Source organism: Hordeum vulgare, chromosome 3H (assembly GCF_904849725.1).
Source record: "Hordeum vulgare subsp. vulgare chromosome 3H, MorexV3_pseudomolecules_assembly, whole genome shotgun sequence".
Classification (NCBI taxonomy): domain Eukaryota; kingdom Viridiplantae; phylum Streptophyta; class Magnoliopsida; order Poales; family Poaceae; genus Hordeum; species Hordeum vulgare.
The window spans coordinates 131180958-131204513 of NC_058520.1; the positions used below are offsets into that span (position 1 = coordinate 131180958).

At 49.5% G+C, this 23556-nt stretch overlaps 1 protein-coding gene across 1 annotated transcript; it reads left to right on the plus strand.

Moving 5' to 3' along the window:
* Nucleotides 1-259: 259 nt before the first annotated feature.
* Nucleotides 260-14941, plus strand: LOC123439675 (cytochrome P450 71A1-like). The gene is made up of 2 exons (XM_045116365.1): nt 260-1257; nt 14178-14941. The coding sequence occupies exons 1-2, from the start codon at nt 292-294 to the stop codon at nt 14799-14801; spliced, it is 1590 nt and encodes a 529-aa protein (XP_044972300.1). The 5' UTR covers nt 260-291; the 3' UTR covers nt 14802-14941.
* Nucleotides 14942-23556: the final 8615 nt, after the last annotated feature.

The following is a 23556-nucleotide window of genomic DNA, read 5'->3' on the forward strand; positions in this document are numbered from 1 at the left end:
CGTCCCAAAATAAATGTCTCAAGCTTAGTATAAATTTGTACTAAAGCTAGTACAAAGTTAAGACACTTATTTTGGGACGAAGGAAGTATGAAAATACATCTCGTTGTGCGTTTGATAATATTGATTTCATGTTGTAAATGTTGATATTTTTTAATATAAAGTTAGTCAAATTTGATAAAGCTTAACTTTGACCAAACCATGCAGAAAAAAAACGAGGGAGTGCTACATAAACAGAGTCAGAGAGGGTGCAGGTGCGCTTGCATTGCTACACTACACAGGACAGGCTGAACCATGGACGTCTCGTCACTCTTTGCTCTCTTGCGCTCGCCATTCCTCCTCCTCGCTCTGCTGGTGCCAATCTTCTCCTTGTTCCTCTTCTCTGCCAAGAAGAAGCTTTCTCCGTCCTGCACCGATGGCGGCCAGCGGCTGCCTCCGTCGCCGCCGGGTTTTCCCATCCTCGGCCACCTGCCCCTTCTTGGCTCCCTGCCGCACCGGAAGCTCTGGTTGCTGGCCGAGGCGCACGGTCCGGTCATGCTCCTGCACCTCGGCCGCGTGCCAACCGTCGTGGCCTCCTCGGCGGCCGCGGCGCAGGAGGTCATGAAGACTCGCGACCTGGCCTTTGCAAGCCGTGCCCAGATACGCATGGCCGAGCGGCTGCTCTACGGCCGCGACATGGTAATGGCGCCCTACGGCGAGTACTGGCGCCGGGCCCGCCGCGTTTGCGTGGTCCACCTCCTCAACGCGCGTCGCATCCTATCCTTCCGCCGCGTCCGGGAGCAAGAGGTCGCCGCCCTGCTCGACGGCGTCCGCCGCCGCTCGCTTCACCCGCCGGGCGTAGTGAACCTCAGCGACATGCTCACCTCCTACTCCAACGCCGTCATCAAGCGGGCGGCGTTCGGCGACGGGGAGTACGGGCTCGACGGCGACGACGCGGGTGAGAAGCTGAGGAAGGTGCTCGACGACTTCGAGGAGCTGCTGGGGACGCCCACGGTGGGGGAGTTCGTGCCGTGGCTGGCATGGGTGGACACGCTGACGGGGCTGGATGCCAGGGCGACGCGCACGTTCGAAGCGCTGGACGGGTTGCTCGAGCGCGTCATCGCGGCCCACCGCCAGCGGCGTCTAGCCGGCGGGCCGCTGGTGGGCGACGGCGAGGACGATCAGCGGGACTTCGTGGACGTGCTGTTGGACGTGAGCGAGACGGGGGAGGAGGCCGGCGGAGTCCGGTTCGACGTGGTCAGCATCAAGGCAATTATGCTGGTACGTTGTTCCCGCGTGTATATTTTGATGTATTCGAAAGTGTCTAAAACTCATCTAAATAGGATGTAATTAAAACTCAGCTAGATGGGGTCTAGCCAAACTATACTCCAAGAAGGGGCAGGTCGTAACTTTTTGGACCGCTGGGAGTATTTTGATTTTGAAAATAGCGGTAGTAACTTTTTTATAGCGTTCGATCAGCATCCAACGACCAGGATCACGCCGCCAATGTTCTTTTTCTTCCGTGTGCTCTTCCTCCTTCCGTGCGCCATCGACTTGCGCTGCCCAATCCACTTGCCTCCACCCTTCGTAGTCGGCAGGCACTGCTTCGCGCTGCCTCGCTGCCCCCTCCCCACTGTTCATGCTTACACTTGTATTTCTTGAAAACTCTGTTTAGATTCGATGTAATATATTATAAGGGTGCGTTTGGGATGGGTGTATTTAGATACAGATGTAATTAATTTATAGGTGTAATTTACCGAAGAACAGTTGTTTCCAACCCGACCGAAGAAGGTCTGTACGTTTTATACAAGGGTATATGAAATGAAAACGTTAAACCAAACAGGGCCTAAGGCCTTGTTTGATACTAGGGTTTTTTAAAAGATTGATAGAGATAATTCCCACAGGGATTGAATGAAACCCTAACCTTAACCTAATCCCTTCAAATCCCCATTTATCCCTAATCCACTAGATAGGGGTAGTGTATTGGATATTGATAAAAATGCATAAGAATTTGGTGATTTGTGGGGAAATATGAAGATGAAACATGTCAAATACACTAGAACCAAATGATATTATAGGATATGTGGGGATTTAGGAGTTTGACTGGAATAATTTTCACTAATTTTTTAAAATACACTAGTATCAAACAAGGCCTAAAGGTATAACTTACACCTGTATTTTACCGGCGGCTGAGAAAATTACGATAGGAAATGAAACGACGAATCGAGCTATGTAACTTTTACAAGCGTAATTGAGCATTTTTTTTTTTGGGTGATTCGTCAACCTGCTTCATTGCCTCTACATCGGAGCTTGCTGCCGCTCCTAGCGTCGGGTTAATGCTCGTCGCGTTCGCCCCTCACTTTGTTCCCGATCGACTTCGGCCTTGCTGTGAAATCGACTAAGGACAAAGAATTTTCAAGCATATCTGATGAGCAAACGTTATTTTTTATACTTCGTATTGATAGCAACAAACACATGGTATAGTACAGGTTTGCAACGATCAGCTCGACGCTTGACGTAGGAAGAACGGGTTTGCTGATTAATTAGCTCCCATCCAATATACAAGTCGAACAGTCCTACTGCAAGAAGAAAACAAACTCTTCAATCGACACCCCCGCCCGGTGCCGCTTCCGCTAGAGGCCCGGACGCACCCTTAACTCCCTGCCGCTGCCACCGCACACGTGGCCTCTCTCCCTTCCTCTCCGCCGCGTGTAAGTGCGTCGAGGGGACTCATCCCTCCCCACGAGGCGTTCGGACGGCGCGGGACGACCGGCCTCGTGGTGGTGCGCGCCACGTGTCGGGCCGTCGGTGGCTTGGGGTGGCACCGAGGGGCGACATTGATGCTCTGCTGCATCGGGCGGTCCAAGGTGGCCTTGGCGTGCGGTGCAGATATTTGCGAGCCAGCGCGGATGATGGCATGGATATGGCGCGGCTGTGGTCTAGCTCGAGATGGCCGCGTCGGGCGGTTGAGGGTGGGCTGTCAGGGCGGCGGCCTCGGTACGGGTTCCCGGCGTGGCCTAGGCGTCTCTATGGCGGTGGTGGGCGCCAGATCTGGCCGACTTGGCCGGCTCCGGTTCGCAGGCGTTTTCAGGCAATAAGGTTGGTGGCTCATGCGTGAGGATGACGCCGTCATTGCGTAGGAGGTGTGTGGGACAACGGGCTTGCGGATCGGTGGTGTTGCGCCATCGATTGCGTGGCGGTGCTCGGCGAGGTGGCTTCGGGCGAAAGCCTAGACGTCACGTCGTCCGTGGACTTCGTTTTTCATCCTTGAGGGTCGTTGTGGAGCCTCTCCTTGCCCTGCTCCTTCGGACCATGACCATCGGGCGAAAGCCTAAGACTCCGATGTGAGTCGGATGACTGGTATCGTTCTCCCACGTCGCTCTATCCCCTTGGTTGCAGTTTCAACGGTGTTCTCTCCTTAACGACGTGTGTACGTTCCATTGCGGCTTGTCACGTCGCCCTGTGTGTCCTGTGTTGATGTGTTGTAATGGTTTTCATCCGATTTTCCGTTAATCAATCGAACTTTTCTTTTATTAATGAGATGAGGTAAATATTTTGCCTTCGTTTAAAAATAATAATATACAAGTCGATTTGTTCAACAAAAGAAAAAGTCGGTTGATGTGCAAACTGTTCAGAGGTACAGGGAGCGCTGAGCCTGGTAATCTTCCCTTCCCCTGTCGGTGGGCGGTGGATGATGAGGTGAAGTCTTTGTCGTCCACCCAGGGACTGCATCTGCATCATGAAATGGTGTGCCGTACGAAGCCAATAGTGCTTATTCACTGCCCGCAGATTTTAGCGTCGTTTTCTCTTCTACTACTAGTACGTCAATACTGCTTTAGCACTTGGCAGTTGTCACTCGGCAGATCGTTATCTGTTGTTCCGTCTCTAAACCACTACTGTCTCTGGTACAAACATCTATTCAGGATCGAAACATTCTACCCGAAATGTCAAGTTCGAGTTCCTAATTGTTTGAATTGTGTAATTCCCATTACGAAGATTTGTAAGAACAACTCCAACCGGCCGACGGCTATTTCGTCCATTTTTCTTTTGTTTTGGTCGTCAGTCGGTTCCGTGATCGTTCGAGTTATGATTTGGGTCAGCAGCGCACACAACGCGTCGATCCATATTTAACCGCTTGGCCGCTGGTTTTTAAATAAATACAAATATTTTACATATTTTGCAACAACAAATGATGTAGCATAGTTTCACAATTGAAAATAAAATATAGCAAAGTTTTACAAGCCTAATAAAAATTAAATTGTCTATAAAATACACCTATTGATAGCCAACATTATCCCACATATGCTCAACCAAATCATCTTACAACTGAATATGAGTTTTCAAATCACGCATTTCATGATGAAAATTGGATGAACTGTGCAAACAATGCCGCTTCTCCGTCATGCCGAGGCACCACATTGTCATCCTGAAATTCAAACCCTTGATCGTGTAGACGTTCCGTACGATCATATTGTTCATGATCACACAAGCAGTCATCACTTCCCACAACTTCTTGGTGCTTCAAGTTCTAGCAGGATACCGAACTATGCCCCGTCGAGATTGCGGAACACCAAAGGCACGCTCAACATCCTTCCTAGCACTCTATTGCTCTTGGGCAAAAAAATTCCTCTTCTCTCCGATAGGGTTGGAAATTGTCTTCACAATAGTGGTCCATTGTGGATATATTCCTTTGTTGTAGTTGTGATCGTTGATGTTAACATTAACCGGCAGGCTATTGCCTTCGGCAAGCCTTGCAAACACCGGCGATCATTGAAGCACGTTGATATGATTGTGTGATCTGGCCATGCCAAAGAAAGAATGCCAGATCCAGAAATCTTGAGAGACCACGGTCTCAAGTATGATAGTGCAAGCCTTGACATGGCCCTTGTACTGGCCTTGCCAAGCAGAAGGGCAATTCTTCCATACCCACTGCATGCAATCTATGCTACCAAGCATCCCTGGGAAGCCCCGGCTAGCATTGGTCGCCAACAAGCAGGTTGTATTTGCAGCAGTCGACTCTCTCAAATACTCAGGACCAAACACTGCAATAACAGCCTTGCAAATTTTGTATAATGGTTCTAGGCATGTAGACTCACTCATACGGACGTACTCATCGATAAGATCACCGGGTACTCCATAAGCAAGCATCCGGATGGCAGCAGTGCATTTCTGATAAGATGAGAAGCCAATCCTTTCAATGACATCCTCTTTGCACTCGAAGTAGTTATCGTATCCGACCATCCCCTCTCGAATCCGGTTGAAAATATGCCTAGCCATATGGAAACGACGCCACAATTTCCCATGTTTGAAGAGTGGATTGCTTGTGTCAAAGTAGTCCTTCCATAGAAGGAAATGGCCACTCTCTCGGTTGCGATTCAACGCCGAAACATGCTCCGGAATCGAGCCCCGGAACAGCGACCGCTGCCTATTAATGTGATCATGGACCAACATGACAAGCAACATCTCCTCATTGTCGGCTGAGGAATCGTCAGAGTGGCACAGAACATTATGAAAAAAAAACTCGTTGATGCAGTCCATTTTGTACCTTGAGGCAAACTGTCGAACAACTTGCGGGCGTGGACGACGAAGCTGACCGGTGACGGTGGTTTCGGGTCGGGGAAGCTGCGGTGCCCCGGCGGCGTCGCGGCCCTGACCGTGGCGTGGGATAGAAGCTGCGGTATGGGAGGACGCGACCGGAACTGGGTGGCGGTGGCGAGGGGACTGGGGGTGAGGCGAGGCGAGGGCTAGATGGGGTGGAGAATGACCAATGTGCCACCAACTGACGAGCCAGGGAATGATGGAAGCGCACGTCGTCTGCGTCTGCTTTATTTCCACGCCGACTCAAATCAAGCTACAAATTGAGCTGAAAATGGATCGAGAGGCGGATGAAAAGCGGACGCGCGTCCGTTTGAATCGAAGAGTTGAGCCGTCTTTTATGTCCGCGCGGGCCCAAACGGACGGTCGCGGACGAAATGGGTCACCACGTTGTAGTTGCTCTAACCGACTTAAAACAATTTGATTGTAATTCAATTCGTGATGATCATAGGTATACACAATCTTAGACATGTCGGATACAAGAACTCGGTATAGTTCTGGCAAGGACTTATGAATATCGGGTTTGGTTAGCATGTTCAATCTCTTCCTAATGACTCGGATATCAAATACAATTTGTTCAGGTGTACCGGGAAAGCTTGAAAACAATGGGAAAAGTGTTTGAGTGGAGATCTTTGGGATTTCATTCAGAATCGATAACATAGGTCTATACCTAGTTATTTTGCATGTGTCCTTCTCGATGATACGGTTGTCCTTAAACTCAATGTGATCCACCAAAAGCATATAAATTACAAACTATAAGCCTGAAAATGAATTCATTTGTAAAAACTAAAGTAGGGATCATTAACCATATTTTCACTTAACAAAATGGACTAAGTTCTGCAATAAAACTCGGTAAACCATTTGTACTCTCTTTAATTGCATTTTCATTTATCACCAAAATCAACAGAGACCTAAATGCCCTTTCAGTCTCCTAGGTTTTGGTGACGGATGAGTTAGACAAGTAGAAACTGCGTGTATATTGATTCTGCACATAGTGCTATATATATACATGGATGATTACAAGGGATAAGATCTACGGTAACCGAAACTGGAGAGGTGGAGGGGATCACGACGTGGAGCGGGTCGTGCCCTCGCTGGGAGGCGTGGGCGCTAAGTCCTCCGAGCCTCCGGGGCGAGGTCGTTTCCCTCCTGGAACGGTAGTCCCACTGGCAGACGTGACAGCGTTCCAACACCCCCCGTAGTCGAAACGTGGTGTTCGCCAACGTTGGTGCGGAAGTCGCGGAAGACAGCCGTAGGTAGACCTTTGGTGAAGATGTCCGCGAACTGCGACGTCGTAGGTACGTGAAGAACACGTACTTCGCCGAGGGAGACGCGTTCACGGACAAAATGTAAGTCGATCTCGATGTGCTTGGTGCGTTGATGTTGCACCGGGTTGCCGGACATGTACATGGCGCTGACGTTGTCGCAGTAGATGACGGTGGCGCGAGGAGGCGGAGCTCGGTGAGGAGCTGGCGGAGCCAACTCGCCTCGGCGATAGCGTTTGCTATCGCACGGTACTCGGCCTCAGAGCTGGACCGAGAGACGGTGTGCTGGCGTTTGGACGACCAACTGACGAGGTTGGCGCCGAGGAAGACCGCGAAGCCAGAGGTAGACTTCCGCGTGTCGGGACAGCCGGCCCAATCAGCGTCGGAGTACGCCGTGAGATCATCGGAGGTGGAGCGATGGAAGCGCAGCCCTAGATGGGTGGTGCCACGGACGTAGCGGAGGATCCGTTTGACCAACTGGTAGTGGCTGTCGCGAGGATCGTGCATGAAGAGGCAACATTGTTGGACGGTATAGGAGAGATCAGGACGAGTGAGGGTGAGATAATGTAAGGCCCCCGCAAGACTCCGGTAGAGGGGTGGGTCGTGGAAGGCGGGGCTGTTGGTGGCGGAGAGCTTGGCGGTGGTGTCGATGGGAGTGGAGACGGGCTTACAGTTCAGCATCCCGGCGCGATCGAGAATCTCAAGCGCGTACTGTTCCTGGGAGAGGTGGAGGCCGGTGGCGTTGTGGTGGACATTGATGCCCAAGAAATGGTGGAGGGAGCCGAGGTCGGTCATGGCAAACTCGCGGTGGAGGGAGGCAATGATCGAGCGAAGGAAGGTGGGTGTGGTGGCGGTGAGGATGATGTCGTCGACATATAGGAGAAGGAAGGCGGTGCCCTGACGGGAGTGTATGAAGAAGAGCGAGGAGTCGGCCTTGGAGGCTTGGAAGCTGAGGGACCGTAGGAAGGTGGTGAAGCGGGCGAACCAAGCGCGGGGCGCCTGTTTCAAGCCATAGAGCGACCGGTGAAGACGACAAACGTCCCCGGGGGGCGTGGAGTCGACGAAGCCGGATGGTTGCGCGCTGTACACTGTCTCGGCGAGGTGGCCGTGGAGGAAAGCATTCTTGACGTCGAGTTGATGAATGGGCCACGAGCTACTGGTGGCGAGACCGAGGACGACGCGAATAGTAGCGGGCTTGACCACGGTACTGAACGTCTCGCCATAGTCAACGCCGGCCTGCTGAGTGAAACCGCGGAGCACCCACCGCGCCTTATAACGAGCCAGCTAGCCATCGGGGTGGAACTTGTGGCGGAAGATCTACTTGCCGGTCACCACGTTCGCACCTGCAGGACGAGAAACCAACGACCAAGTGTCATTCCGCAACAATGCATTATACTCCTCAAGCATAGCGTTGGCCCAGTTCGGATCCTTGAGGGCGGCGCGGTAAGAGGATGGGATGGGGCTGATGGCGGACGACGGGAGCGTGGAGGCGTTGAGGGAGAGATGATGTTTGGGGAGGAAGAACCCGGCCTTACCACGGGTGCGCATGCCGTGCTGGTTCTGGGGAGGAGCCACAGGAACTGCGCGGGGTGGAAGAGGCGCGAGCGGCACAGGTGTGCGGGCGACAGAGCACGTGAGGGACGCGGAGGCAGAGCCGGGGCGGTCCGGGGTAGAGGTAGGGGAGGGACGCGGGGACCGCACTGCTGTACGTGGGGGAGGGGGCGTGAGGCATGGCGAGTGGTGGGTGGGTGGCGTCTGCATGGGGGTGTAGCGCGGCTGCATGGGGAGGGAGCGGCGGGATTGGTCTGCATGGCGCGGCTGCATGGGAGGGTCTGCATGGCGCGACTGCATGGGCTGCATGGAGCGGTGTGGGGGAGCGAGCGCACGTGGTGGTGTGGCGGGGGTAGCGGGAGACGTGATCGACTGCATGGGAGGACGTCGGAGACGAGGCAACACAACTGTGGGAGGGCCGTCGTAGACGGTTGGGGAAGGTAGTGGTACCGCAGGTGGGACGGTCGGCGGCGGAGATGGTCGTGCTGCGAGATCGGCGAAGGGGAAGCGACTCTCTTCGAAGGTAACGTGGCGGGAGATGTAGACGCGGCGGGAGCGAAGATCCATGCAACGGTACCCTTTGTGCTCAAGGGGATAGCCGAGGAGGACACATGGCGTGGAGCGGGGAGCGAGTTTATGGGGTGCGAGGTGGGTGAGGTTGGGGAAGCAAAGACAGCCGAAAACGCGGAGGTGATCATAAGAGGGATGGTCGCCATGGAGAAGGTAGTATGGGGTGTGGTTGTTAACCGCGGAGGAGGGGCGGCGGTTGAGTAGATGGTTGGCGGTGTGAAGTGCTTCGACCCAAAACTCGGGAGGCATGTGGGCATGGACGAGGAGGGTGCGGAGGACATCGTTGGTGGTGCGGAGAAGGCGTTCGGCCTTACCGTTTTGTGGAGAAGTGTGGGGGCACGAGAGGCGAAAGATGACACCGTGGCGAGAGAAGTGGTCGCGGAGGGAGAAGGAGAGGAACTCGCCGCCATTGTCACACTGCACACATTTGATAGAGAGGTTATATTGCGTTTGTACATAGGAGAAAAAGCGTAAGAGAGTGGGAGCGGTGTCGGATTTTTGTCGCAGTGGGAATACCCAAGAGTAGTGGGTCAAATCATCGAGCACCACAAGATAGTACTAAAACCCGGAGTAGCTACAGACCGGCGAGGTCCACAAATCGCAATGGACAAGCTGAAAAGGAGAGGTAGTGCGAGAGGTGGAGGAAGCAAATGGTAGTCGTGGTTGTTTGCCAATGTTACAAGGAGTACAAACGGAGGTGCCTTTCATATTATTACATGAATCTAAGAAATTGTTTGCTAAAATAGAGAGGGAGGCGCGACTAGGGTGGCCCAAGCGGAGGTGCCATATGCCGCCGGGGCTGGAAACGAAGAGCGCCATGGAGCCGCCGTTATTGGAGAAGAACGGGTATAGATCGCCGGTACTACTGCAGCGCATGAGAACCTTCCCCGTTGCCATGTCCTTCACAGAGAAGCCAAAGGGGTCAAAAGACACAATACACCAATTACCAATAGTAAAACGACGAACAGAGATGAGGTTTTTAACGATGGCAGGGGAAACGAGAATGTCGTTGAGAGTGAAGGGAGGAAGAGATGTGGAGCCGGTCGCGACAACAGGGATGGGCGAGCCGTCACCAACGGTAATGCGAGAGGGAAAATGCATCGAGGAAGAACGGTTGGCGAGGTTACCGGAGGAGCTGGCGACGTGGGAGGTGGCGCCAGTGTCCATGAACCACTCGGAGCTGGTGGGCGGCGGCTGTAGCTGGATGTTCGTGAGGTGGGCTGTCAGCGCCTGCTGCTGCTCCCAGGTTGGGGTGGGAGGAGGAGGCCCATCAGCGACGGGGTAGGCTTGGTGCAGTGCAGGGGGGCGGGGGCCGAGGACGCCGGCCGCATTGGCAGGAGTCCAGGGGGCGCGCCACTGCTGCGGAGTCGGGGCAGGTGAACCCCACGGGGCGAAATACCCAAGCCAGGGCTGCTGGCCACCAAGACCGCCACCGGGGTTGGGTGAGGTGCCGGTGATGCCGCAACCACGACCGCGCCCGCGGCCACGTCCGCCGCGCTGGCGATCGCCGGCAGCAGGCCCTTTCCCCTTGTCCTGCGGAGAGGGAGGTGCGCCGGTGGAGGAGGAGCCGCCGGCGGGCCCAATGGCGAGAGCGGAGGCCCCGGCAGTGCGTTCCCGTTCGGTGAGGCCGATCTCGTCCAGAAGGAGGCGAGAGCGGGCCTGAACGAACGTCGGGAAGGGCTGCTGCATCGGGAGCAGGGTGGCCATGACGTGGAAGCGCCGGTTCAGGCCGCGGACGAGCTGGAGAGTGAGCGAGCGATCGGAGACCGGCTCACTCACGTCGGCCATGGCGTTGGCCAACTGTTGGATGCGGCGACAGTACTTGGCGATGGTCATGTCGCCCTGGACCGTCGCCCGAAACTCGGCGCCGATGTGGATGGCGCGGTCGGCGGCGTTGTCGCGGAAGAAGACCTCCAGCTGATCCCAGAGATGGAACCCCGTGCTCTCCGGGGATTGGATCACGTCGTAGAGTTCGTCGGAGATGGTGCCGTAGATCCAAAGGACGATCGTGCTGTCGTCGTTGCGTCAGACGGGGTCCTCATGGAGCGGATCGGCCGCGGCAAGGACGTGGTCCTCGACGTGGTATTTGCAGAGGACGAACCAGAAGAGCTGGCGCCACTTGGAGTAGTTGTTGTCGTCGAGGCTGAGCTTGAACGGGATGAAGTTGGCGATGTTGACATGGCTGGCTGGGATGGTGGGGAGCTGGATTGGGGAGGGAGGGATGGCGAGGGCATCGGCACCTGGGCGGGCGATGTGGAGTGGAGGAACGACCGGCGCGGTGGCACGGCGAAGAACCCGAGCGTTGGGGGAGGCTGGGGCCGGGGCGACGGGGTCGGCGACCGGAACGGCGAGCTCGGGGACGGGGGCGACGGGCGGTAGGACGAACGGCGCGTCGGCGTCCCCGAAGGAGCAAGTGCGGCGGAGAGGGCGCCGGTAGCTCATGACGGAAGCGGAGGAACGAGAGGAGCGAGAGACCTCTCATATCAAGTTAGACAAGTAAAAACTGTGTGTATATTGATTCTGCACATAGTGCTATATATATACATGGATAATTACAAGGGATAAGATCTACTGTAACCGAAACTGGAGAGGTGGAGGGGATCACGACGTGGAGCGGGTCGTGCCCCCGCTCGGAGGCGTGGGCGCTAAGTCCTCCGAGCCTCCGGGGCGAGGCTGTTTCCCTCCTGGAATGGTAGTCCCACTGGCAGACGTGACAGCGTTCCAACAGGATGACAACACAATTAATTATATTATGAAATAATTAAATATACATGTAAGTTTAGATACTTGTCATATGATTGAGCCCTCCCTATTTATGTACTTGTCATATGATTGAGTCCTTCCTATTTATGGCATCAATGACGTAAAAATGAAGAAAGAAGGCAACTACAGTACCAACCAATGGACTAAGAGCTCAAGGCCAGATGAGTTTGATCCTCGCATGACACTAGATTCGCCACTTGCAGCTGGCTTATTTTTATTTTTTTTGAACTGGAAAAACACTTTCCATAACTTAAACACGCACAGCAGACTCGTTGGCCACCAAATCAAGTACAATACCTGGGGCATAGTCCTTCCACCAGGTGCAGGGCACACCAGCCTTATAGCCAAAGTCTGCTAATTCATGGGCCACCCTATTACACTCTTGGTTACCAAAACGAAAATCAAAGGCATCAAAAGACGCGTGACACAAGCTGCGGGCTTCTCTTAGCAGGACGCCGATGTTGGACAGGTCATAATCTCCGGAGGTCAGGCCGTTGACGAGCTGCAGCGAGTCTGATTCTTGTTCTCAGCTGGCTTATTTGATCCTTAGATGACTTATTTGATCCTTAGATGACTTATGTTGGAGTGTGTGAGACCTCGACCGAGCTAGAAGCGCTTAAACTTGAAGCACCTGAATCCTTTGTTTCTTGTTCTCCTTCCACCTCCACTTCTTCATATTTCTCGTCTTCATCCTTTTTAGCGTCACTTATTCTTGGGAATGAGCTTCATCTATCACCCCACCTCCAATTCTTGGATCTGATCGCATGTTTTGCATAAGGATTATATTTCAAGGCTTTCTTCATATCCTATAATCCTTCATCAACTTCTCTTGAAGATGTTTATCGGACAGGGGAATACCCCAGTCTCTGCATCAAACGATGTACACAACCAATTTATTAAACGTAAAACAAGTGCAAGTCACCAAGTACAAAAACAAGTAAAATAAAATAATGCCATATCTGGTTGATAACAATATTGCAGAGTTCATCCCATAATCTATTACTAGCTCGTCAGCCAAACTTGTTACATAACCCCCGTATAACCGACTTCACATAATTTTTTGGTGAATATCATCCAACAAGTTCTCAGAAAATTTAGTATATATATGTTTGTGGGGATAAATTTGAAGTAAGGTAAATTGTGTGGCAAATCAGGGTAGTGAACCGGCATGCATACATAAACGATGAATTGTTTCCTCTTGTGTGATCACAAAAACAATATTTCGTGTACCCTGACAATTACGTTTGCAAGATTACCTTTAGTAAAAACTAGCTCTCTTGCAACAATCACATGAAAAAGTAGGTTCGATTTTTGTTTTTCACATATGCTTCCTGCAAAAATTATGCCCATTGAAGATATAAACTTCTGCCAATTTTTTAATTAAATAAAAAGAGATTGATTTTCTAAGACAAGATCTATCTTTTCCTCTCTCTTTTCTTTTTTTTGCGGGTGATCTTTTCCTTGTTGCTCTTTGGGATTTCCATTTGTGGAGTTTGAACATGGGAAGAAGCACCTTCCACTTCTTGTGGCACATAAGGTATTGTCCCTGCTGACATGCAAGAGTAGTTGCACATTGAAGCCCTAAAATGTTATGCAAAAGTTGTGCGACTATTTCTAAAATAATAATAAAAGTTTTTTTGCTACTTTGAACTCGCTTATTATGTGTACTAAATTGATTTTTGTTGGGCACTGATTCGCTCCGGTGCGCTAGCCGAAACTTTCGGCCGGTCGCGTTTGAGCCGCCACATCGAATCATGTTTGACCGTCAGATCAAACCATGCAGCAAAAATCATCGATGGTAGCAAAAACAATCAGTGATGTAGCAAATATCGGCCACAGATGCAACAAAAACATGGTTGTAGCATTAATATCAACGTGGTTGTAGAAAAAAACCATGGTGATATGCATGGTAGCAAAACAAAATATGAGTTGTAGCAAAAAAAATCTGTGAATTCGGGTTGCAACTCTGACGAACGTGGATGCAACTTTTTTAGTAAACGTTTGTAGCAAAAACCGATACCGGATACCGCTTGTAGCAAAAATCAACACCAATTATAGTGAAAAAATCCGACAAACATGGATTGCAACGAACTAGGATGCAACTTTTTTTAATGCATAATTATAGCAAATTTGAACGCCGGTTGTAACAAATTTAGACGCCAATTATAGCAAAACTCGATGATGACTACGATGACCATGCAACTCCACCGACCGCGTAGCCGTGCAGGTGCAACAGCTGTAGCACGGGAGAAAAAAAATTACGATTATAGCAAAATTTAAACGGCCGTTGTAGCAAAACGCGGTCATTAGATCACGCGAATCGCACGCCTCTCGTGCGACCGGCGGATCGATTGCGCCGGCGCGCTGACGCCATTTTTATTTGACCGAGGAATAGCTAGAACCTGACATATAAATCTGCCGAATACCAACCTGACCATGTTAGGCATGATTACACAGGATATGTTTGCCGCTGCCACAGACACAACCTACACGACATTGGAGTGGACCATGGCGGAGCTCATCAACCACCCTTCCGTAATGCAAAAGCTCCAGGACGAGATCCGCGCGGCCGTCAATGGCGCCAGCCAGGTGACCGAGGACCACCTCGGCACGCTGCGCTACTTGAGGGCCGTGATCAGGGAGACACTCCGTCTGCACGCGCCCCTGCCGCTCCTCCTGCCCCGGGAGACGCTGGAGGACACGGAGTTGCTGGGCTACCACATTCCGGCACGGACACGCGTGGTGATCAACGCGTGGGCCATCGGCCGTGACCCGGCGACATGGGAGCGCGCCGAGGAGTTCGTGCCCGAGCGGTTCGTGGACGACCCGGCAGAATATGGCGCTGGGCATGACGACTTCAGGGCCGTGCCGTTCGGCGCCGGGAGGAGGGGTTGTCCCGGGGTCGGGTTCGCCGTGCCGTCCATGGAGCTGGCGCTGGCGAGCCTGCTGTACCATTTCGACTGGGAGCCGCCGCTAGCAGCCGGCGGCGCAGTGTCGAAGCTGGACATGAGCGAGCTGTTTGGGATATCTGTGCGACTGAAGGCGGCGCTGCATGTGGTTGCTAAGCCACGGTCTCCATGACCGTGGTGTTGTACGTACTACTACAACTACTAATACTTTAAATGTATTGATGAAGGAATGTTCATCGTGAGTGGTACCGTTATGCGTGTATATGGAGTACACTAGTGTGTTTGTAAAATTAATATGTTCCATGCTCATTATATATGTAAAAAATGAAGAAAAAAAAGGAGAAATGTATAAATAGTTTTGTACTAACAAAACTGTATTTCCTATGTTTTTATTTACTCCGCATATTAGCTTTAACCTAAATAAAGTTTTATAAAGTTTGACCAAGACTATAGAAAACAATCCTAACTTTCACAATAACAAATATATATGATGTGAAAATGTATTCAATGATGATTCCAATCATAGGAATAAGATGTTGTGGGTAATTTCGGTATATAGTTGAATACTTGCTCAAAGTTTATAAAGTTTGACCTGAGTTAAAACTAATATGCAAAGTAAATAATCGAGTGAGTATATTAGAACCTAGCTAACATAGACAAGAAAGGTGAGGGATTACACTCGGACCTTGTGTTGCCCCGCGAACGACACGAGGACGACTAAGATTCCGCCGCACTGCCACGCTCCCCGATCCCCTTCCTCATGCCGTCGTCGGCGGCAACCATCGGGCAAGCCCGTGCGGTCATCGAGGAGGGTAGAGGCGAGGATCTCGGCTGCTTCATCACTCGGGCGAAGCGTCTCTCGTGTGCCGAGGCGGCGACCTCAGGTGGTCATGCAGCCCCGCATGTTCGTCAGGGGCGCCCACAGATGCTAGAGTGGCTCCTCACGTGTGTGGGTGGCAAGGCTCCGATAGAAGTTTCCCGTGGCCCGGGGTCGCGCATTTGGCCTTCGATGCATGGATCTAAAGTGTGGTGCCCGTCGACCTCCTCTCACCCCTCCCCCCGCTGAATCCAGCTGCTGGTGACCCGGTCACGGTCCGTCTGCTGACCGGGCACGGTGGTGTGAGTTCCTGACCGGGAAAAATTCTTTGGCCGTCTTAGATGGCCTGTCGGTGGCGACGTCCATGGGTGTCACACCCCTCCCTCGAGGCATCAACAAGGTATCACTACTAGGAAAATGCTTATACATAGAACTTCACCAGTAGCGTCTGTTAGGGTCCCAACGCTACTGGTAAGTACCAGTAGTGCCGTGTTTAACACATGCTACTGGTAAGACTTAGCAGCAGCGTTTGTTAATGATAGATCTGTAGCGCCTGGTCTTGCCAACACGCTAGTGCTATTTCTTGTGTGTGTAAACTTGTGGGCCCTTTTAGCAGTAGCGTGTTTTTCCATGCGACGCTATACCTAGTCGAACTTATGAGTAGATATTTTGGTTGGTGACCATAGCAGTAGCGTGCGTTGGTGGCCAGTGCTACTGCTATGGTCGCCAGCGAAAATACCTACCACCCCCTTCTTCCCCCACTTCCTTTCTCCCCTCCTCTTGCACTTGCTTGTTGGTTTTTTTATTTTCAATGCTCCCCTCCTTCCCCTCTCTTCTTTGCCCCTCCACCACCCCCTCCATTAATGGCCTCCCTCCTCCCTCTTTCTTTCTTTGCCCCCTCCACCCACCTCCATTAATTAATGGTCTCCCTCCTCTATCTCTCTTTCTTTGCCATCCACCTATGTCCACTAGCTCTCTCTCTCTCTCTCCCCCCAGCTAGTTAGAGCTATATGTCGGTACCTCACTATCTAGAGCTACTAGCTAATTAAAAAGGGAGAGGATATCCCTCTCGACACATAGGTGAGCAAAAAAAGTTGTGCAAGAATGGAAATATGTATGTGTGTGCGATAGGACCAAAACTATGTATGCGCAATATGAATATACCGAATTGTGTGTGGCATGTGAGTTGCCTATATTGTGTATTTGTTGAAATGTGGGTGACATGAGTTGCCTATGTTTTGCCGAAATGTTGATTCAATTCTGTTTCGAAGAATTTCAGGCAAACTCAATATGTCCTAGGTTTAGGGAAGGTCATGCCGAATTTTTGTATGAATTTGATCCATGCATGCATACGTGGTTATAATTCTTTTGCTCCGCACAGGTGATCATGAAGGTCAATGGAAGGATGGTGGAAAGATACTAGCAATCCGCGGTGGACGACATGTATGATAAAAGACTGAAGGATGTTTTATGTTTGTGTCGAAAATGCAAAGGAGTCAAGATCGACCCCTTTAAGGGTGGTAAATTCAAGGCGCACCTGCTCATGCATGGTTTCATGTATGACCATACTCGGTGGATAAGTCAACATGATGATGATGAGGAAGTCGACGGGGTAGGAAATAATGAAATGGGGCTAGACGAAGAGATGCCAAATTATGGGCCCGAAGAAGAAGACGACCTCGGAAATGGCGATGGTGAAGAGGCAGTACAAGGCGGAAAGACGCGGACACGCCGCACCCTTCATCGCTACCAAGTTCAGCCATGTGGGACCCGCATGTTTGAGACCTGCTTCGCAAGAAGATGACTAGCGATAGAGCTGCTTCTTGAGAGGAGGCCAAACTGGCACAACTGGAGGTAGACTCGATGACTCCTTTGTATGGTGGTTGCGATCCCGAGGTGACCTGCTTGAGTTTCATGCTATAACTTATAAAGACAAAGGCAAAAAACAAATGGACGGATGCAAGCCTGGATGAGCTTCTGAAGTATCTAAAGAAGGTTCTTCCCCGGGGAAGCCTATGTCCTACTAGTGTCGAGGAGGCAAAGAAAATCGTGTGCCCTCTTGATATGCCACACATTAGATATCACACATGCATCAACGATTGCATCATATGTCGCAACGAGCATGCGGAAAAACCATCTGTCCCAAGTGCAATGCTTCACGATATAAGAAGGCCGGAAAGAAAGCTTCATAGAAAGTTGTATGGTACTTTTCAATCACTACACGATTGCAGTGGTATTTCGTAGATCCTAAGGAAACAAAGATTATGTGCTCGCACATGGAGAGGGTGAAGCCAGATGACGGAGATGATCCAAAACTGAGACACCTCACAGATGCTAGCCAATGGAGAGCATTAGACGTTGGATTTAATTTTTTCGCACTTGATGCAAGGAACATCGTGCTTGGGATGGAATGAATCCGTTTGGCAACCAGAACACCAATCATAGCACATGGCTTGTGTTTTCATGGATGTACAACCTCCCCTATGGAAGTGCATGAAGGAAAAACACATACACATGACTATGCTTATTCAAGGGCCGAGACAACCGGGAAATGATATAAATCTGTATCTCGGGTTACTAAAAGAGGAGCTACAGACCTTATGGAGAACGCCGACCAAGACATGGGACACAAGCAAAGGAGAGTATTTCTACATGAGAGCCGTGCTGATCACGACGGTCCAGGACTATCTCGGTTACGACTATCTCTCCGGCTAGGTGTGCCACATATATTGCGGATGCACTAGGTGCATGGATGATACAATTTCTCACCATCTATCGAAAGATGGCAGGTCTTTGAAAATCGTGTACATGGGGCATCAAAGATGGCTCGAGAAGGATGATCCATGGAGAAAGCATGGAGATCTATTCAATGGTAAGGCTGAGCATCGAGGTCGTCTACGTAAGTGTAGCGGCAAAATTTATGAGTTATTGAAGAACTAGAAAGAGTGCCCCGTGTCGGGAAAGGCTAAAAAGGCGTCGGAGCCGCTACTGAAGGTATGGAAGACGAGATGTGTTTTCTAGGACTTGGAGTATTGGCCCAAACTCGAAAGTCCTCATGGCTTTGATCAAATGCATATCACGAAGAATATCCTCAAGAGCTTGCCTGGAACATTGATGAACATGCCGGAGAAGACCAAGGATGGGCCGAATGCAACAAATGACTTGGAATTTTTGAATATCAGGAAAGATCTCCAAATGTCGGGTAAAAAGTCGTTGGAGGAGACGGAGACGAAGACGAAGACGAAGATGGAAGATATGGGAAAAAGTAAACAAGAAGGAAGAACAATATTGCCCCCCTCTTGCTTCACCTTAGATCCGAAGAAGGTCTATCAATTCTTCAAGTGCCTTGTCGGAATCAAAGTTAGTTCCAAATACTGTGGGAAGATAAGCAGATATGTGGATACTAAGAAAAAAAGGTTGAGCGGGATGAAGTTTCATGACTGTCACGTGATGATGACGCAGTTACTCCCAGTTGCACTTAGAGGAATTATGGACACATACGTCCGTGAGACGCTTACTAACCTATGCCACTTTTTTTTGTTATCTCTCGAAAGTCGATCAGTGTGAAGCACCTCCATAGGCTACAGGAAGAGATCGTTGACATACTAAATGAGCTAGAGATGTACTTCCCACCCGTTTTATTTGATGTCATGGTGCATCTATGTGTCCACATCGTGGACGACATCATCAACCTAGGGCCGACATTCCTGCACAACATGATGTCGTTCGAGAGGATGAATGGGGTGATTAAAGGATTCGTTCATAACATGTCCCGTTCGGATAGAAGTATAGCCCAGGGATATCTGACCAAAGAGTGCATCTATTTCTGCGAGAGTTATCTAGGCACCGGAGACCTTGTTGTTGGTTTGCCCATCAACAAGCACTTTGGAAGGCTCGAAGGCGAAGGTCACACCGACGGTGAGAGGGATGTGAATGTGGTCCGCTCCGGCCGACAAAACGACTTTGACATGGCAAACCTAGTTGTGCTACAACACCTAGATGTGCTAGAAGATTTCGTGACACTTCACAAAGAGACCATCGCAAAGAACTACCATGACTGTCAGGTGCATAGGACGGATGCCGAAGTTATTAGAGAGCACAACTCCACTTTCTTGCGTTGGCTCAAAGAGCAAGTTCTAGCTAATTCCCCGGAAGAGGTCTGTCCGGACAGAACACTCATATACGCCTTAGCACATGGCCCATCGGTCAACCTCATGACTTATCAATCATACAGTATCAACGGATACATGTTCTACCTGGAGGCCAAAGATATAAACAGTGATAACCAGAACTCAGGTTTACGGTGGAAGCCATGATCGGAACGTAATTAAAAGTTATTACAGAATGGTCAAAGAGATATGGGACCTTGACTACTCTGTATTGCATAGTGCATCGATGTTACATGTTAGATGGGATAAGAACATACAAAGAAAAAACCGACATTTCACTACCATGTGTATACCCGACTCCGATAGCGGTACCCTCAACGCCACCGCCAAAAATGAGCCATGGGTACATGCTAAACATGTGACACAATGTTTCTTCATTACTGACCCTAGCAATCCCACGCGTGTTGTCGTGAGGACAGGCAAAAGGAGCATCATCAGAATGGATGGAGTCGCCAATGAGGAAGACTAGGACCACTACGGTGACCCGATGGGGGAAGATGATGCTGATGACAATGAAACATACGTCAAAAGAAGAATGAAGACTACATTACGTACGAAAGATCGTAATCCCTTGAAAATTAAAAGTCACGACCATGGGCTCAATTATTCGACAAACTAACAAAAGAGGGAAGAAGAAGATCAGTGTGAAGCATCGTCGTCGCTCAAGCTAACAAACTATCATAATTTGTGTATATCTATTTTGTATACGATACTTAACACATTTAGCGGTCAAATTGATGTAATATATAGTATACACTAATTATTATCCGGATGGTATGGTGTTATTGCTCCAACAGACCAAACCCTAGTTATACCCGTGCTACAACTTATACAAAATGCAAATGAAAGATAAGAAAAATAAAAATGCAACTTAAAGATAAAGAAAAAAGAAAAAAAAAAGAAAAAAGAAAAATGCAAATGGAAGATCATAAAAAGAGAAATGAAAATGGAAGATAAGAAATATAAATAAAAAAAATGAAAGACAAGAAATAGAAAAAAATTGGCCACGTAATTTTAAAGTAAAAGAAAAGTTATGAGTAACGCGTTTTCTAGACCGACGCTACAACTAACTTAGCTATATCGGATTCTCTAGACCGACGGTATAGCTAACTTACCTATTCAGCGTTTTATACACCTGCACTATAGCTAAGTTGGCTATAGCCGTGTCCAGCGATCCTCACTCCTTCCACTATCTCTCATTGTCCCTCGATCTCACGTCGCGTTGCACCCGCCCTCAACCCCGACCCCCACTATGATCGTCCTCCTCAACACCGATCCCTCGATGCCAACCACATTCCGCCCCTCTGCCCCAGCGACCCTGACACCGACCCCCTCTGCCCCGGCCACCCTGACGCCAGCCGCACCCCTCAACCCCGACAAAGACGCTGACCACCTCAACCTCGATGCTGCCCCCTCTGCCCCGACGGCACTGCCCAACCCCGAGGTGCGCCACCCCCTCTTCCCTCCATCTTCATAACACATCGGCTAGCCGTGACCAATTTATCCATGACTACTTCAAATCGACAACCTCGTGTACCTTGCACATCTCTTCGACACTTCTTGATGTCGAGAGAGCTCGTAATGCTCGTTGTCAACACTTCACATGCGAGAGGAATGCATCCGGTGAGCTTCAGCTTAGCGGTTGTAGAAGTTAACACTGGCAATGAGTGATCGCGCCGTCTAGTCGCCCACACTAAGCTCTGCGATGCTATTGCCACCCCTTCCATCGCACGTAGAGTAATTAGTGACTACCATTTTGCAGTTCAAACTTAGGCATTTCTCAAGTACAAGAGAGGACCTTGTCAGGTGGGCAAGAGCTAAGCAATGTGTCGTAGAGTAAAACCTGGCCCCTCTCTTTTACTTGAGAAATGGCAGTAAAAATGAAAGAAATGCATTTGTTTTAAGAAGAGTTCAAATGTGTGAACCTACTTGCGGAACATAAGTTACCTGCTCAACCGATCACAATAGCATATCTAACCGGACAAAAATCTTATGTTTTGGGCAAAAGATCAGCTCCATCATGTCCACCACCAATGCCTGTTTCTGCAAGCATACAAAGTCAAACAACTAACAACATTCTTACAAAAAGCCACACAGATACGAGGACACATCAAGATATTAAGATAAACTCGCAGTTGTAGTTAAAGAAAATCAATTTGGAGGTAACATCAGGGAAAAGGTTAACAAGACCAGAGCTACTACCAAATTGAATGAATATTCCAAAAATAGTACAGACTGTTTATCATACAATTTAAGAAGGCACAATCAGACTTAGCTTGTCAGAAGAGACAGGTTATCCATAATTATTAAGATAATTCCACACCATACTGGAAATATAAAAATATAAACTTTGAGTAGATTTATCCTCGAAAATCAAAATTAATCTATTAGTTTTACCCGGTAGAAATTGACTTGCTACTCGCCGACACTTTGCACATATTAAAGTCCCAGATTCACTAGGGGTAGGAATCGTGGAAAACACCTTACAAGTTATTCTTACATTTGTTCATCAATATGTCCCTTGGAAAATCACAATAGGAACTTCTTTTTTTTGGTGATGGATACTGATTTCATGAGAATATGTGGAGGAAGAATGAAAGATGTCTTTAAGTTACCTTTAGCTAGATGTAGGACTTATTTTGAGTTGTGCTCTGAACCTATATGTCTTATTTACAAATGAATGAAATGTTGACAACAATATTATTTACAGCAACTAATATCTTCGCTTCTTTCATGTTATTGTAATAACCAAAATGATATTTTCCATGTCCAAGGTGATTGTATGTCTTGTTTCGGTGTGACAATTTCTGTGTGCCACAATGAGCATCCCAAAACCTACAATATATATAGTTCTCTCCATGAAGATGCTAGAGGATAGTGATGAGATGTGCATGTGGTTGTTGTGCTGCTATAGAATGTTGTTTGGACAAATGCTATAGAATGATAGTGAGCATTATATTGTTGTGCCAGGCATTGGTTGTTTGCAGGGAAACTCTCTCTGAGTGACCTATGTTTTGCCGGAAATGTTGATTCATTTCCATTTCGGCAAATTTCAGCCACTCTATATGTGCACTTTCTAGCATAGGTCATGCTGACATTTTCCGTGAATTTGGGCATGACTTGTGCTAGAAAGTTGGACATATCGAGTGCTCGAGATTTGCTGCAACGGGAATGAAACGACATTCTGGCAAAACAAAGGTCACTTTTTTTCATTATTCACTTTATTATATAAAGATCAATAGTTAATCGACTAAGACATTGAACCCTAGGAAACATGTCGACCGACAATGATGGGACCATAGGTTCTCACACCCAAGAAGGACGAGCACACGCCTACCTTGACTTTCTGGCGGATTAGGAGAAACAAGGGAGTGAGGACCCCTTGTCATGATAGGCGATGACTTTGGTGGCGTCGGCACCAACACGGATGCGACAAACACCAACACTAAGACGGGCCCTGATGATGTTGCTAACGACAACACGAAAGGTGGGACCTCCCAAGCCATTGAAGGAAAGAAGGGAAAGACGGCACGACGCCCAAATGAGTTCGCCACCGGAAGACTGGTGGTCACGGTGGTGCACGTCGGTGAGTTCGAGCCAATAGAGCTGTGGGAAGTGGCGGCGTGTTACTGTAACCAACTAGCATGTGTCCTACAAGATACCACTAACATCAACACTACAAAAATACGAAAGAATGAATATTTGACGCAGATGCTCCTAACTAGGTCGCACGCAAGATTCTAGTTCCTCGGTGGGAGTGACGATGTCGACTGAAGGAAAGATGTTGTTGGGGAACGTTGCATGGGAAACAAAATTTTCCTACGCACACGAAGACCTTACATGCTGATGATTATCTACGAGAGGGAGATCGGATCCACATACCCTTGTAGATCGCTAAGTAGGAAGCATTAAGAAACACGGTTGATGTAGTGGAACGTCTT

Excerpts from the sequence above, each read along its gene's own strand:
- LOC123439675 (XM_045116365.1), top strand. The coding sequence starts at position 292 with ATGGACGTCTCGTCACTCTTTGCTCTCTTGCGCTCGCCATTCCTCCTC. Across the intron at positions 1,258-14,177 it reads GCATCAAGGCAATTATGCTG|GATATGTTTGCCGCTGCCAC; the intron begins GTACGTTGTTCC and ends ATGATTACACAG.